The sequence below is a fragment of the Centropristis striata genome, chromosome 9 (assembly GCF_030273125.1).
Source record: "Centropristis striata isolate RG_2023a ecotype Rhode Island chromosome 9, C.striata_1.0, whole genome shotgun sequence".
Taxonomy (NCBI): domain Eukaryota; kingdom Metazoa; phylum Chordata; class Actinopteri; order Perciformes; family Serranidae; genus Centropristis; species Centropristis striata.
In genome coordinates this window covers 40,703,318-40,721,838 of record NC_081525.1, presented here as the reverse complement: position 1 = coordinate 40,721,838, position 18,521 = coordinate 40,703,318, and the positions used below count along the sequence as shown (strand labels likewise).

General features: G+C 37.9%; 1 protein-coding gene across 1 annotated transcript in view; it reads right to left on the bottom strand.

Annotated features, from left to right (window-relative positions):
- LOC131977402 (homer protein homolog 3-like) overlaps positions 1-18,521 on the bottom strand; it is a 56,955-nt gene that overhangs the window by 32,015 nt on the left and 6,419 nt on the right. The window contains exons 3-5 of the mRNA XM_059340679.1: positions 4,728-4,884; positions 2,464-2,595; positions 1,429-1,536 (exon numbers count right to left, since the gene is read on the bottom strand). Coding sequence (XP_059196662.1) covers positions 1,429-1,536; positions 2,464-2,595; positions 4,728-4,884 — 397 coding nt within the window. The remainder of the gene's footprint in view (positions 1-1,428; positions 1,537-2,463; positions 2,596-4,727; positions 4,885-18,521) is intronic.

The following is an 18,521-nucleotide window of genomic DNA, read 5'->3' as shown; positions in this document are numbered from 1 at the left end:
GGAGCGGCCAGATGGGGAAACATCTAATCCTCGTGATTCAGAATATGTTTAAAATAGAAACAAAGCCACCGAGTTCATCGGGTTATTACTGTTATTACTCTGAGGTGTTACAGACTCCATTAGTCCCTGCAAGTCCTCAACATGAACCTGCTGTCCTTCAGTCTGGACTCTTTAAAATACATTTCCTCCAAAGTCTGAACAACAAACACCAGCTGAGGCAGTTATAATGGGACAAAACTCTGCTTTATTACTGCTCATTCCACCTACTGTAGTAGGAATTAAACTGTCTTCATCCAGAGAGTTTGGTTTTATAATTCTTTCACCACCCCATTATATATAGATTATATCTGTAGATATATAGATTATATATGTAGATATATAGATTATATCTGTAGATATATAGATTATATATGTAGATATATAGATTATATATGTAGATATATAGATTATATATGTAGATATATAGATTTTATCTGTAGATATATAGATTATATCTGTAGATATATAGATTATATCTGTAGATATATAGATAATATCTGGTGCCCAGTGAACCTTATCTGTGGCGCACAAAGCATCTTAAACTCAGTTTAACGCTCTGAACCTCAAACAGTTCCAGGTCATTTTTTGCTCCTGTTACATTTAATCCACTGTAACATTGTTTTACCTCTAATATTTAACTTCTGGATCTCTATGGAAACAGATTTATCCTGACTAGAAGCAGGGAGAACTGGAAAATGTCTTTTGTGCAAAATAACAGGTATATTGCCATAAATGGAATCATGAAAAAAGCAAGTTGAATTTCTTTGATAATTTTTTTTCTATAAATTGGAATAAAGATTAATCTTTATATAAACCACTTTTCCAAGTGTCACCAATATTGGAGAATAAAATGGAGGCCATACAAATTAAACTATTTACTTCTTCACAACCTCCACTTGTCCTCTCTTCTCTTCTTTTCGTTTCACTCATTATTTTTTCCAGGAGACTGTTGCTCTCAGCCAAGTCATGCATGAGAATTTCACAGAATTACATTTTTTTTTTACAGGATATGAATTTTAGCACAAACAGCTAATTTTTGGGGCGAAATTTTAAATAAAAAGTGTAGAAAAAAGGGATTTTGATTTATTTTTAAATAAAAGACAAAAAAGCTCAGATTTGGTTACTTTTCCTTATAGAAAGCTTTTGTCACACATGATTAGAGAAATGTTGTCATTTTGGCCTTTTATTTCCCAGCCCGTCGTTGATAATAATAATAATAATAATAATAATAATAATAATAATAATAATAATAGTAATAATAATAATAAGTATTTCCAGAAGACCTGACAGCCCACTGTGGACAGTTTTCAATATTTTCTCTTCCATCCAAGAGAAACACTCCTTATTTAATCTAACTTGAGTCTTTAATAAAGCCGAGTGGTTCTTTACCTCTGGAGCAGCGATGTTGAGCGCCGGGTTGGCCAGTTCAAACCTCTCCTGAGACTTCTCTCTGGCCAGACGCGCCGCCTCCTTCACCTCCGCAAACTGCTCCGCAAACTAAAGGACCACACACACACAAGTTACACAACACACAAGTTACACTCACACACAAGTTACACAACACACAAGTTACACTCACACACAACACGTCTACACCAGGTTCCTTTATTCTGGAGTATAACACGTCTACACCAACCTTAGATCAGGTTCCTTTATTCTGGAGGATTTGTTCCATTGAGGAGGTGTTTTACAAAAAGAGATTAAAAGCCATTCAAGTAATATCAATCACTCTGGTGTTTATTCACTTTGGCTGCTCAGTAAAAAATACAGAAAATACAAAAACAAAAACACAACACCAGTTGGACATTATATTCCCTGATTTGCACACAAAATATGATTTAGAAAAATAAATTAAAAAGGTAGATATCCGTTTTTGCAAATGGACCCATTGACCTCTGACCCCTCTTTGGTTTTTATCTGTGATTTTAATGTAGTAATTCAAGAACATTTTGCACTCACTTTGGATGACAGCTTAGTTAAATGTAAAAAATAAATAAATAAAATATTATTCCAGATGTCAGATATAAAGACAGATGTTCTCTGGAGGTCATGTTCTCTCACAGCTAAAATAAAATTATGCAGAAAATATAATAATAATAATAATAATAATAATAATAATAATAATAATAATAATACTGTTATTATTAATATAATAATAATAATAATAATAACACATATAATGGGAGGAAGTGTATGAAAACCTGCATCATGGTGAGGAAAGTTACATGTTTTATGTGTAAATATAATCTAGTTGCATCAGACAGAATAAAAGATGTTTTAATATAAGATGAAAACCTGCTGCAGCTGCGTCTCCGTGGAGAAGCCCAGCCCGTACACCGTGTTGGCCCGGCTGTGTGTGTGTGTGTGTGTGTGTGTGTGTGTGTGTGTGTGTGTGTGTGTGTGTGTGTGTGTGTGTGTGTGTACCTGCTGCAGCTGCGTCTCCGTGGAGAAGCCCAGCCCGTACACCGTGTTGGCCCGGCTGTCGGCCCACTGGCCGAACTTCTGGGAGGTTTTGGTGAAGGTCATGTTGGGGGTGATGGTGCTGTTGATGATGGCCTGAAACAAAGACAAGAAAAGTAGAAATAAATAACAATAGAGAGGTAAAAAATCATTGATTTCAGCTGGGAAAAGGGACGTCGTTGTGATAAATAACATGATCCAGAATATTAAACATATTGAATAAATATTAAACATAAGAACACTGGATGGTTACTGTCAGAGTCTAAAGACAGACAGAACATTTAATATTCATGTTTTAAATGTTCTTTTAATATTCATTTGATACTTAATTCAGCTGATAAATGGTGCTGAAGGGGAGATAATATTCACATGTTTATTTCATAAATCTTCCGGAGTCCAGAACTACAGAAGCTGTGACGCTAAAGTGAAGCTAGGTTTTCTCTAATAATGCAGCAAGTCTTCCCTTTAGTGTTGCTGCAGTAAACACACAACAGATTCCTGCAGAACGACTCAACGAGCGTCCATGGAGTCCATGTTTCCTGCTTCTGCACAGTGGGGGAGTGTTTCTAGTTGTTTTTTACCCTCGTAGTGTTTTAAACTGTCTTTTACCAAAGTTGTTCTGCTGCCCAGCAGCGTTAACTCTCCCACCGACTCGGCGGTTTAGTGATCGGACGTCAATCAGTCACTGACAGCTGTCAATCATGATGTTACAGCCACATTTATGACATAAAAAAACAAACATATTAGAAAAACAAAAGCACCCAACAAACATCAGCATTATAACTAAACTTAAATGTCAGAAACTTTAGAATATTTTATGTCACCTTTACTGTAAGTTTTTCAGTTTTACCCTCGTCTCTTTACTAAGATGGTTTATAAGCTGTTCTGCTGTGATCTAGATGTTGGGCTGTCATGAAGCTTTATAAACACTCTATGGTGTGAATGCAGCCTAAATCCTACACACTGCTCCTTTAAAAACAGGTTTTCACAATAAGGTCATTTTCATGGACAAAGAAATTAAAATATCCAGAACCAACAAGAAGTGCATTAATCATTTTTGTCACCTTTAAATGCCGAATTCATTACAGCTCGTTGTTATTTTTCATGCACCTTTCCAGCTAATACGTTAATTTTCCTGTGATTATCACTGTGCAGCAGCTGATTACAGTAACAAGGCTGGTCTCTGCTCTGGTTCTCTTTAGGATCAGGAGAAACAATAAATAACTCTGCAGCATTAACACAACATGTCACATTCAGATTATGTAATCTGCAGTTGTGTCACTTACAGTTAAAATAAAATATGGAGAAGTGTGCGTGTATGTACAGATATCCAACAGGCGGCCAGAAACAGAGCTGAGTGAAAAAGCTTGTTGTGTGTTCAGAAACAGTCTGATGAGCGATTGTTGCCAAATGTATTTTCCTTTGGTCCGTCTCCAGAAGCTTTCCAGTCTCACGGCGCTAAACTGGCACAACTTGGAGAAAATAACTACAAAGAGTTTTCATTTAGGTGCTAACAAGTTCTGCTCTCAGTGCTGGAAGCAGGATTATTACAGATTATTACAGTATGTTCTAAATATTCTGCTGAATAACGCATAACCACCAGAACAACCTCGACCGAATGGAAACAGATTTATTTCCTCTGTTTGAGTCTCAGGATGAGGAGCACAGAGGGAGCTACCAACATGTGATACTAATGTTTTAAATATGAAGAAAATACTGTAAAGTCACTGCTGAAACAAGCTGCAGCATGTCAGTACAGAAATAATAATAAAAAGCTCGACCTAATTCGTTTTGCCTTCCTACTGGCTTTATTTGACACAAATACCATAATCAGTAAAAAGGTAAAAACAGGTTTGTTTTACTGCCCACTGTGGAATAAATCTATATCAGTAAAGACTTTAAGAGTTTAATATGATTCTGCTCCTTCTCAACCAGTACTTACAATTACTTTTTATATTAAGTGTTCTCAAATGTTAATGTTTAAATATGTAAATAAGGCATTATCCAATGCTAAATATGTAAAATATGTAAAAGAAACCAACGACACACTAGTCTGAAAGAACATGTTAATGAAGTAAAAAGTACCAAAACCTCACAATCAGCTGGAGCAGAAAACAGTTTTCTCCGCCGAGTCTTAAAGAACGTCAGCAGACGGTTTAGTGCCTCGACCTGAAACAGCATGTGAGCCTCATATCATATTATATCATATTATTATATTATATTAGTACCTTGGTCCCGCCCACGCTGATGATGCGGTACACGCTGCGGCTGGCGTCGTAGAAGAAGGACACGGTGACGGCGTGCTTGCTGGCCGGCAGCCAGTTGCGTTTGGTGGCCGGGTCGATCTGGAAGACGTGAGCTCTGGCGCTGAAGATCGGCTGCTCCCTTCACAGGACACGAGGATAAAAAACACAGACAGATTAGTTACTCAGACTCCTCACACCATGGAGGAACAACATAAAGAGGAAATAATCACCATAAATATCTACACATATCATTTAGGACTGCAGATTTTACAGAATGGACTGTATTTAAGAATGAATTGGGATTATTTTGACCAATATTGCACTCATAATATGATTTGTGATTGTGATTATAATTTAACATCATTATTCTCTTTTCATTAAAAATGTTAAAATGCTCATGGTGTTATTTTTGCAATGAAATTTACAAACAAAGATGTTTTCTTAATTCTGTTGATGACGATGTGCAGATCTCTGCAGCAACACAGTCAACGTTGCTTTATGAAGCATTATAACACATTCATAAAGGATTAAAAGTGTTACGCAGAGGTTGGGCTAATAATGTAACCTTATCTTATTTATTTAAAACATGTTTATGGATATAATAAAAGCAAACATTGGGTTTTTCAGTGTTGTATATTGTCATTTTCTTTATTATTTTGCTCATCTTTATTGATTTCAGTTGTGTTTTTATTGTCTTGCAGCAGTAACCTCCAGCTGAAACCTTCTCTATTAAAATAACTTGGTGCTGTTGCTTTTTTACTGTAACTTATTTTAGTAATAGTTTTAAAGTTAATTCTACCTTCATCTAATCATGAGAAATGACTCGCCTTAAGAAACAGTTTTTAATATAAAACACTTACAGAAGACCTGAATGTTTGCATTAGGAATGATTTTAGTTTAAATGTTGTGCTATTAATCATTTGTAACAGCACGTGTCTGTTGGCTGAAGCCTCCATCAGTCTCTGAGCTCCGTCACTAACAGGGCGGAGCAGCTTTCCTCACTTCAAGAGACACAAATCTGCCTGAGAGCGACTCGTCACTGAGACACTTTACTGAATATAAAGAATAAAGATGAGCGAGCAGACTGAGAACCCAACGCTGATATAAACTCCATCCTTCACCTAAGATTACACACTGATCAGTAGGATATATATATATATATATATATATATATTACACACTGATCAGTAAGAATTAGATCAAACAACAAACCAACTCACTTTACCTCCAGTTAAACTAACTCTAGTTCTATTTGGGGTTTTTAATTTTTAGTTTGATCTCACATTAAAAATATACATACACATATATATATATACACACACACACATACATGCATACATACATAGACTGCCTATTGTGTCTCGTGTGAAACTAAAAATCAACACTGAGTAACTACACCATGTTATATATACACCATGTTATATATATACATCATGTTATATAACTACACCATGTTTGATGTCAACATAATCAAGTAGTTTTGGAGCTAAACCTTTTAATTTATTTTATTTTATTTTATTTTGGAGCTAAACCTTACCACACTGTAAACGCTTCACAACTTAAACCATATTTATTTTATTAAAAACTTACTAATTTAACTTGCGATGGCTAGGTAATTCTGACAACCTTCTATACAATATAGCACAATATATTCATGCAGATGCAGCTCTAATCTCTTAAACTTCACCTGTATTTATAAATTGATTCTGTAGCTGCCAGAATCTGTTTGTGCTCTTATAACCTACTATAATGTTTGTTTTGTTTATTTTATTTACAGCATATACATAAACATGCTGCCTATTTTTGGATGGTATAATTATTCACTGAAGGCCATACTTTCAGTTAATAAGCTTTCTTGTGCTACTTTACGAACTAATTAAGACAATGCAATAACAATATATATATATATATATATATATATATATATGTGTGTATATATATATATATATATATATGTATATATATATATATATATTTGCAGTTGTGTTTATGAGCTTTGCAACACTTGAAAATAGAAATATGAGCCAGAGGAAAGGCTTCATTAGAACATTAATGAAAGCCAAAAGGCTAAAACATCTGCACCAATCATTAGAAAGAATTATGATCATCTTGTTCATGTGTCTGACTTGTTTGGCACTTTGGGGACTCAACGATGGTGGATAAAGTTATAAATAGGGACAAAAATACCCCAATTTCTGAAGCTGATTGTGTTTTTTGGACCTGGAGGTCATTGATGTTCTCCTGCTGTAATGAGGCTTTTGGTGCAAATGAAGCTGAAGATTTGCTAACCGCTAGCAGTCCAATTAGCCGTCCTGCTGTCTTTGAAGAACGGCGCTGTGGGGACCAACAGTGAACTGAGGCTCAGAGGCCGATGAGGGAATACTCGGGCACTTTGGTGAATTCATGCAACATTACACAGCTAATAGAGTTTGCATAATGTCAGCGTATGCAATGAGCAGTTATGTAGTGACATTAATGAGGAAATGATCACGAGGAGGCTCTGTTCTTTGTCTAAGCAAGAGAAATAAGCATTTATATAGGTCAGCTCTGTCTATATGAAGCATTGTTCCCACTGGGATTGGGTGGAATTACTTTACATTTGCATAGAAACAATAGTCATTATTGTTTCAACACAGATTACTGAAGCTACAATAGACAATAGACAACAGCAGCCAAGAAGGCAGATTCAGGCATCAGATCCAGACGGCAGCTAGAGAATTATAAATATGACAAATATGGAGCTAATTGGACTGAACAACACTGAGTCATTGGACCAAAATGACAGACATGCAGAGCAAACTATTTATGATACACTTGGCTCTTAAAATGGATTTATTGGTTTTCTCCAACTAACATTTCCAAAATCAAAAATACCAAATTGACTAGCAGCAAATCATCACATTTCAGAACATTGTTGCTTGAAAAAATACCAAAATGAATAGTTGATTATCAAAATAGTTAGCAGACTCGATTTTGTATTGATCAAATAATTGATTGACTTTAAGTGCTGGCAGCATTGATCAGCCTCTTCATTAACTGTTTACCAGGAAGTTTACTTGTTTAAAAAGCTGCTTTAAGCCATGTGAGCTCTTTCTTTTTCACAGCAGATATTTTTGACAAATTTAGAAGGAAAGGTGCAATTAATAACAATAACAATGGCTCCATTCCAGTCCCAGTGTCCCGCTCCTACTGGGTATACTGGCTCTCTGTCAGCAATAAGTAGGACACAGTGATGGAATAAAGCCAATTATGTATTAATTGATACCCATGCTTTTCCCTCAATAACAAGCCCAAATATCTGCCAATAAAACTCTGAACAGATCAGGGGGAGAGCTGCTGTTCTTTTAAACAGCCACATTACCGTTTAATAATGTGTTTAATGTTTAATAATCAGTGATTCATGATTGCTCTGAAATACTGTATCTGTCACGTCACTGCTGGGTTCTGGGTTATAATCATGTTGATTGTGTGTTTTTACCAGAAAAACACAGAGAAGTGATGCTAAATGCTTTCACATTGAACATAGCACAGCTTTATCAAATTGTGGCCAAAATTCTTTGGATGGCAAGTATTTTTTTTGATCATGGTCAAAAATGTTGCAGAACTGTTGTCAGTCATTTAAAAGGAATAAAGTAGAAAGAGATACTATATGCTGTATACAGCGTCTCTACAGCGTCTCTACAGCGTCTGCAGGCAGCGAGCCGTCTCCGTATTTCGCCGCCATCTGTAACGCGCCCGCCGCCATCTTGCTGACGTAGCAGTGATGAGGTTTAAAGGGCGGAGGTCACATGGTGGAGGGTCCAACAGGAGAGCAGGGCTCACGTCCCAAATGAAACTAAAATAAACCATTTTATCTTCAGTTACATTGTTAACGTAACTACATTATTTAACTTCTGTTTATAATGAAACTTCAGTCACGTGACTATTGTTACGACTTCACATCCGGCATTGACGGAGACTTTATTTACTTTAACAACCGCAGACAAGTGTGCTATTTCTAGAACGCACCGTTGTTCCGCGAGCCGTGACACGTACCTATTATTGATTATTGATTATTTGTGGTACTGACACATGACCTCTCCTGCTGTTGATGTTGGAGAACCTGTTGGTGTTTCTGTCCGACTGCAGCTAACAAAGCGTGCTACTGGACCTCAGATTCTTACTTCTGATCACCTTTATGATGCTCAAGGACCGTTCTTGGCTGAGGTAAATCACTAAAAGCTATTTTATTAGCAGTTTTCCTCTCAAGCTGCCAGTCAGCGCCGTGATCTGCTTCAGGAATCTTGTTTCCACTTGGGACAATTTACATGGAGGTCACGGATTCTCTTGGTGGTATTTTGACTTTAAAACTGACATTTCACATCACCAATATATGCCATCAATTAAAGTAAACTGGATTCCTTGGTAAAATTTGCACAAACTTAATTTCTGTCAGTCAGCGAGGCTAAAAACAAGCCTGAGTCTGTTCCACATTATCTTTGTCTCTGCTGTAAACAGAGATCTGACCGTTTCTCTGTGTAACATCTGCCCAGTCATGCCCACTAGACATGTTGCGTAGAGCTAAAGGTTCAATCTGCATCCTGACAGAAACATGAATCAACCCTGTTACAGTGTTACAGCAGCGTCTGTAGGGGACGAGGCTGCTGCCTCCAAACATTCATTCACTGCATCCTGAGCGTTTTACTGCACGTCATCATCTCTTTAACAGCCACGGTGCAATCGCCCTTGAGCAGCAATTTTAGCAACAATTTGTCAAGTGAAAATATGTTGTATGGCTCAGTGAAGAGACTGTGAGTGTGACAGAGACATCTTTAGAACCAAGATTAGAGAAGAAAAACTAGTGCTGAGCATATTGTCACAAAGCTTTTCAGGTAGGAAGGTTTCATCGTATTTATCTCAACGTCAGGAGGTGAAATCAGAAATGAATCAAGCAAACGAACAGCACCATGAAGCACTTAATGATGCTTAATAAGGTGATAACCAGGCAATAAACCAAAAGGCCATAAAGAATTAAGATCAAAGTAAAAGAGCTTCTGACAGAATTTCCATTCTATCATATTTTCATCTTAATGAGAAACGATGACTGACTGTTCATCAGCTCCGTCACGCAGATCACACAGAAATTAATGTCCCTTCATCCATTTGGCCTCCTGACGCTGCTTTGTTCAAGCCGTCAGGCTGATCAGCTCAGACAGGAGGCATCACGGCGAGGTTTGATGATACGAGCAGATTAAAACTGGATTAAATTCCTCCTGAGGTGACGGAGCTTCGTCTGAAGTGATGCAGAGCGAGGAAGAGGAGCAGTCTGATGCTTTACATGCTCCTGATTTAATTATATATATATATTAACCAGAAACAGTGTTTCATCCAACCAGCTGGTGAGGACCAGAAGGAGAGATCCTCATCATCTGACAACCTGAAGAGCGTGCACACTAATGTTTATTAAAGAAACAGACGGACATATTTAAACCCACAGGAAGACAAATTACCACATTTATGATAAAAGAGCGAGATAGAATCTGAATATCTCCACCGCAAAGCAACAACATCATGTTGTAAAAACTACAAAGGAAGTTCATGATGCACCTGTTTTTGTGACTAATGTGGACTACAAATGTTGACAGTGATCCAGTCCTGAACAGCAGCACTGCAGTACTACTGTAGAGAGAGGAACAGGGTCACCTGGTGTGGTACGGCTCACCTGCTCACCTGCTCACCTGGTCAGTACCTGGAGCTGCCAGCAGGCTGACAGCAGAGATAATGGAGGGATTCTCTCAGGTGCTCATTGGGGCGCTCGGCTGACAAATCAAGGTTTTCTATGATTGTTGCACCTGTTGAGCCTTTCTGCAGCTGCAGGCCAGATATTAGTGTGTTCCACCCAAATGATATGATGCCATCTGACCCGGGGTGCGTTCCATGTCCCTTCATTTTCGCCTCCTCTATCCTCTCTCCTCTATCCTCTCTCCTCTATCCTCTCTCCTCTATCCTCTCTCCTCTCTCCTCTCTCCTCTATCCTCTCTCCTCTCTCCTCTCTCCTCTCTCCTCTATCTTTTTGACAATAAAATAAATAAATAAAACTCTGAATAGATCAGGGGGAGAGCTGCTGTTCTTTTAAACAGCCACATTACCTCCCTCTGCTGCAGCACCGTTGTTGCTATTCCAGCAGCATGTTGGTGTGTTTGTAATGTTTTTACTGCATGTTTAATAATCAGCGATTCATGATTCCTCTGAAATACTGTATTTGTCATGTCACTGCTGGGTTCTGGGTTATAATCATGTTGATTGTGTGTTTTTACCAGAAAAACACAGAGAAGTGATGCTAAATGTTTTCACATTGAACATAGCACAGCTTTATCAAATTGTGGCCAAAGTTCTTTGGATGGCAAGTATTTTTTTGTAGGATAAGTCATATAAGACACAGGAGAAGTCTAATTCTGAGATGTCAACATGAGGCTGAACCAGGTCCAGCTCTGTAACTCAGAGGGAGAATGTAGTAGAGGGAAACCACCAGTCTCAACAGTTTCTTGGTCTTGCAGCAGCAGCTTTGTTGGAGTTTTTCATCCATATAATAAAAAAATACAGGCTGCCATCGAATTCAAAGACTTCATCCAGATTGGTGGAAGCATCCAAATATTCAGCCACGACAGTGAAAATCTTTTAGATAGGTCTGTACTCCAACACAACACTTCTCTCAAATCTCTCACTCATGTTTCAACTGTTGTTTCAGTCAACAACTCAACACTTCCTCTTCTCTCTGTGGGTCCTTAATATAATAATAATATAATAATACTGTCAAACACTCATTCTGAGCCTGTCAGAGGCAACAACAAGCTCCTCCAGGACTAAACGTGACATTAACTTTGCTCTAACGCCCTCATAGTCTAGCAGCTGCAGCACTCTCTCGCTCAATATGTGACCAGCTTCAAAAATGATCACTTACACACAAAAAAGTGGGAAATTGGGTCCATTAATAACAAAGTTCCCCTTTAATATTCATGTGCATGCTGTTTAGTAGTTTAATAGAAAACAATACATCAGATTTTATCAGGTACGATGCACACATTTTTTATATTTTGTGCATAAAATCTGAAAGTAACTAGTTGTTTAACTACTCAGATAAATGGCAGAGTTACAACTTTAACACTGAAATCAAGCAGAAATATAGAATAGCATGAAACTGGTTCCCCTCCTGCTGTGAGCCTAAAGAGGCCTAAAGAGGCTGAGGGTGAATCTATTCTAGGTCAAATATACATCAACCCCCCTCACAATGTACACACTACACACTGCTGCAGCCATGCGTGATCTTCAGATTACAGCTCAGTAATTAAAGAGGTCAAATCATGACAACATGTTTTTCTGAGGTGAAAAACTGTGTCAAGCGCAGCATCACACTGCTAATGCAACAGAACAAACCAACATAATAAAATTAGAATCTTTTACAAAGATCCCACATAATAATATTATTAGTCAATCCTCAAAATCATTTTCTCCACAATGTCTACTTTCTCTGAACACTGGCTCAGAAAACAAAACATTTAAAAATGAACTGTCATCATGTTTAGTGGTAATATGCCTGAAACTAGAAATATGAGTCTGTGAGTTAAGGTCATGAACATTATATATAATATATAATACCATGTCTAAACGATACAGTATCCATGATATCCTGCACAGATTTTTTAAAAACTGAGATGAAAATCAACTGTTGGTGTGTTCAGTGATTTTGTTCTGCACCAGCACTACATGCAGGTTTTAAATGTTAAAAAATGGGGGAAATTGTCCTATTTTATGTGCCTAGAAGGGGTGGAACGGTTCTGAAACTAAAACTGACCAAACAAACAACTTTGTCCAAAATATATGCAGGCGTAGTTGACATGTGCCATCTTTGTTATTGTTTACATAAAGAGTGACGCTGTGACATCACTACAGCCTCAACGCCACCAGGCTTTAAGAGCTCTAGTCTGTTTGCTGGACGGAGAGGAAAGGATCGCCTCGGGACACATTTCAATTCAATTTGTTGTTAATTTTTCGTTCAGTTTCTAACTTTCTAACTGTGGGCAATGTGTAGACTGGTCCTCTTTATTTAGTTCATGTATCTGAAGGTTCTTTAGGGTTCTTATAGTTGATTTAATAAAATAAAAACCAAAAGGTCCACAGGACATTTTATTATTTACACCGTGTTTCCTTGTAACTACCTTTAGAGTTCGTCTTTTATACTGTGTCAAAGTGTAAAACTCTGTGAGTTACCTGAGAAGATTTGGAGAGCTGGTTTTGTTTGTGAAACTCTGACAGAACAGCCACTTCCATTAAGGAGAAGAGCTAGTTCTCCTTGAGGTTTTAGTTTTATTTGTATTCAGGGTCAGAGTGGAGAGAAACTCTGCTGGGATCTGAGCCCAAACACAGCTGAATCCTCCGACGAGGCTGAAACCTCTACAGGCAGAAACACTCTTCATGCCTCTCTGGGACGTCTTATCTTCACTTCTGCACTCTTTGTATTTATGCGCCACACACGTCTGTCACGGCGGGATCTGATGGTTCTGATGTGGAGCCAAGTGAAGGATTTAAAACTACACTTCCCTCAAAGAGAGTTTGCCTTAAAAACTTTCTTTGATTCTGTGCCATTGTCAGAGGAGAGGAGAGTAAAGCAGCTGAGCCTGAGCTGCTTTAATCCACTAACAGTCTTTAAAGCACACAGTGAGAGCAGACGCCTCAGGCTTCAGCTTCTCTCCCTCATCACTCATTAATTGGCATGAAGCATTCAGATGAATATTGAGGTTACATTCAGATCTGATTAAATGTTGGGCCGAGCCAAACAAACAGCCCTCCTGGAAACACTTCTGCTGAGCATGCAAACTCTGTCTCAGCTTCACTTTCACACAGATGAAATCATTCCTCTGAGGGACAGAAAATATTACAGCAGGCCATAACCAGCAGGACTCAGAGAACAAGGAGGCGTTAATACGTTTCCTCTGCGTTTGCTGCTTCAGATGACTCTGAGAACGCTTCGTTAGCTCCTCTGGAAGAGAATCGCATGTCATGCAGATATAAACTGACACTTCATCTGAACTAATACAACGTGTGACTCTATGGAAAAGATGGCAATGTTTTATTCTATTTTCTTTGCAATGTGAAAGTACGTAAGTAGAAAATACCAACATCTCCTCTGGTAGATTTCTGCTCCGTCAGATCTCCTGCAGACTTTCTGATCGGCCGTTTCAAGCGTCAACATTCAGCTCTTAACTACAAGATTTTTGGCCAGTTTTGCAGCTTGGCCCCAGGCTATTATATATATATATATATATATATATATTTACAGCCTGCAGAGCTTACAGAGCTCCATTACTGGCAGTTTGAGGTTCTTTCAGCTACAGAAGCGACTGTTGGGTCTGACTGCAGGAGGCTGCAGATCACAGATTCAGATCACAGATTCAGGGTGAAGAGAGCACAGCACAACCACAGTGTGTGTGTGTGTGTGTGTGTGTGTGTGTGTGTGATCTCATGATCATAATCATCAGGATATCGGTATGAAAATATAAGAATATCTAAACTCAGATTTTGATGCATCATTATTGTGGAAGTATTGTTTATTATAGCATTTATCTTTTTGAAGGACAGCCCACTGTGAAGTTTTTTGGACTTTTGGAGCCATTAATGAACACTTTCCACAGGTCTATAGAGGTGGCGATATGGACAAAAAATATCTTGATTACTTTTCTAAATGTTCCGATAACAAAGATCTGATATCCTTTAAAATGTGATTTCTTTACCCCAAAAAAGCTATTAAAATTCTTCTTGCTTACCAGAACATCTATGGATGGACAAAATGTTTCAGAACAACAACTTGTTCAAGAGACTCCCAGTTAAACTTCAAGGTAGAGACATTAAATATTCAGGTTCTCTCTCCTGAGTTCAGTGTGCAGCATACAAGCATCAGCAAATAAGTGGCACATTATCATTTTTTAATCTTGTTAACAAAGTGACTTTAATGCACCTCTCCTCTCCTGTTTATGCTCCTTTCATTTCTTTTCTTTTTGAGATATTATAAATACTGGATAATGTGATGTGGCACATCGTCCAAACAATGTTAAGGACATTATGGTAACGATATATATATATATATATATATATATCGCCCACTTCTAATCTGTAACTTAAGGCACAGTCACACATCCATGGATTCAAGCTTCACTCCAGTGAAAGGAGGAATAAAACATTTGCTTCCAACGGCAGAGCAAATTATCTTCACATCGTGTTGAGTTCAACTTTATTGAAATTTGACAAATTCACATCCTCAAACAGCAGCACACATTAAAGCAGACTGAGGAAACCTATAATATATATACTATACTATTCTATACTATACTATACTATACTATACTATACTATACTATACTATACTATACTATAAAGAGTAAGTCAGTTAACATGGTTTCATGCGGCAGTGTAACTATGTCACTTCCACACCTCGTCCTCTTAACAACCGGCATTTATTTTACTTTTTAAACTGTGTTTTATAACGCCTAACCATGACGTTTTTGGCCCTAACCTTAGAGAAGTTCCTTTGTAGTAACTGCAGCCTTTTAACTAAACCCTAAACTAAGCCTTAAACTAAACCCTAAACTAAACCTTAAACTAAACCTTAAACTAAACCTTAAACTAAACCTTTAACTAAACCTTAAACTAAACCTTAAACTAAACCTTAAACTAAACCTTAAACTAAACCCTAAACTAAACCCTAAACTAAACCTTAAACTAAACCCTAAACTAAAACCTAAACTAAACCCTAAACTAAACCCTAAACTAAACCTTGTTGAATGGGCTGATAACAACCCAGTCAACCTGCCAGCAGGTGGAGCAGGCCACTATCAATTGAATCAACTTAATATATATATTTGAGATGTTTTTATGAATAAAATGTCATATAAATCAGGCTATGAAAGTTATATGAACAAACCCCTCTGTTAAACCCCCGCTGTTTAATATAATTCTTGTTTTAAGACAGATGAATATGATCTCTACTAATGAGCCATTGGTCTGTCAGCTCTGTAATACTGCTGTTACACTGCAGATGCAGATGGTCTTATGTAACATTTTTGTAACACTTAATTTCTTTCTTTCAGTCATCTCATGAAAATGTAATGCAATGACTCACATTATATTATGATACTCAAGTATCGGCTCGATTGAGCAGAGTAACATTTATAGTTGAGAAGGTAAAAACAGAGTTTGTGAAAAGAAATCTTATAAAAGTTGTATAGTAATATTCACAGAAGCTCATGTTCTGCCTGTCAGGTTGAATAACACGTGTTGACCCATAAGCCTGAAAAAAAGCTCTGAATCAGTGTGAACGAGAGCTGAGAGCTTCAGCAGAGCTTCACTTTCACCATCTGTGCATCAAGTCAACACAGAACCAGCTCTGCAGCAGCTTCAAGGCCTCTGGGGGCTTCAGGTTCTGCTCTGACAGAGAAAAAGGGGAAGTTTCACGTTTCTTTTCCAGAGTTTCTCTTAGTTCCTCTCATTTCTCCTTTCAGGTTCTGCTTCCTCTGACCTCTGAGAGTCAGCCGCCTCGTGTCCACATTCCTGCAGCAGCGAGCGTCTGGTCCAGTCTGGCAACATGACACGCTACAACTACATACCAGAATAGCACCGCTAACTCACCCTGAAGCCCTGTATCTGTCTGCAGAACCAACCACAGCACACCAAACACACTGCAGAGCTCTGGAAAGCTTTGCAGTGAAACAAGGATTATGGTTGTCAGGTTTTCAGAAGATGTCGATCAACTCGCCAGCTTTTACCACAAGACTTTAACCACAAGACTTTGGTGCCAACTTCTCTTTGTGGAAGGCTGTAGCGGCTCTAAAGCTGCAGTAAAGATACAGATATCATATGAAACTAAACCTAAAGGATCCATCAACCATCACTGTCCCCATCACTCAGGACTCGTGCTACATTTTAGCAAGATTAAAACTAAAACGCTGATCTTTGACCTCTGACATCAACATCTGAATTAATGTTATTTTCACCTTTTGGACTTGAATATTTCAGCATACTGGGTTCCCTAAATAGCCTTGGATTTGTATAAATGGGATATTAAAGCTGAGGCTTGTGGATAGTCACTAATCGTACCATTACCTGCTGTGACCTCTAGAATAATCACAACCCCATGAAACTGTAAAACCACAGACTAGAGACCTGGAGCATGAAGAGGATGTGCAGCTTTTCTACGTATATTGACAATAAAGACCAGTTTCTGGAACAGAAGGGCTCGCCATCCAATCACTGAAACATGTCATTCTTGCAGAAAACTTCAAAATGTCAAAAGGTTTTAAACCAAATCACAGCATGGATTTATCAACAGTGTTCCTCAAGGTCCAACTGTTTTGATTTTTTAAACCATTTTATAAAATAAAATTGGTGTGTAAATAAATGGTATAAATCCAAAAATTGCTGCAACAACAATATGAGACATGACTGATGATGGAACAGCCTTCATATACTTCATGCTGATGTTCTAAGACCTTACACACTGTTGCAGTCTGGAGACATTTTTAAAACATATTTAAGACGAGAATGAAAAGGTTGACAGAGCTGAGCTGCTTCTTAAGTTAATCTCTAATATAATCTCTAATAATATCTGCCTCTCAGCTCTCAGGTGTTGACCTACTAGCTCCCCCTGAACATATCCCTTTAAAAAACAACGGGGAAGAGTTTTCTAACTGGAAAACATTTGGAAAAATGCCCAAAACGTGAAGAGTGGTTGTGTTGGAAAACATCCCAGCACTTCATCTATCTGGAGGTCAGCTCCACTGGCTGATAACTGGCTCCTGTCTCACATTGTGACACAGAGCTGAAGTGGTTTCTGTTTTCAGGATCTGAAGGTCAGAAGAGATGACCTTTCACCTCAATCCCACCGCCACTTCACATTTATTACTTTGGTGCCAATAAAAGACGGTGACATGAAGAAGTGAAGGCTAAGAGAGAGAGAAGAGATGACTTTCTTCATGTATTGCAGATGTTAATAAGAAGAGAACAGCTGGTTCTCCTCAACCATCAACAGCTTCTACTGTGAGATGAACTGATCATGTTCCAGCTGAAACTAAAGTTAAGATGATTAGAGATTCCTACAGTAAACGAGATGATATAGACAGAAATATCATCCTCCTCCCATGTGACTGTAATTATGTTGATAAATGTTCATAGTGTGACCTACACACTAACAAGTCTGATGTGTTTCAGATACAAGAATAGTTTTGGAGTAATCACTTCTATTCTCTCATCTAACAACACATTCACCTCATGAAAGGTTGAACTATGTTTTAGTGATTGTGAGTCTTTTCTGTATCAAACTGAAAAATTGCTGTAAAAATGCATTTTACAATGAACAATGGATTTACATCAGTTTAAGGTTTTTTTCAGCTCTTCCACCAGGTTCTCTGCTCCCAGTGACTGAAATCTAATGAAAGAAAGAGAAAAAATTCTCTCTCTCCCTGAAGCTGGAGATATATTTGCCTTTAACTACACATGATAACTGCCTCTGGTGTCCTGCATTTATTTGAAGCGTTGATTGTCTTCAGAAATTAAAGGTGCAGCTTGTGATTTTGGAGTCTCCAGGTCATTACATGAATAACCACCAGTGTTAGTATGTGAGGACCTGTAAACTCAACCATCAGCCATCCTTTCCCAGGGTCACATGCTGCAACTTCAATACTTATTATTATAATAATATAATATAATAATACTGGCATGAACAGATGGGCAGTTCAGGAGCAGTACTCA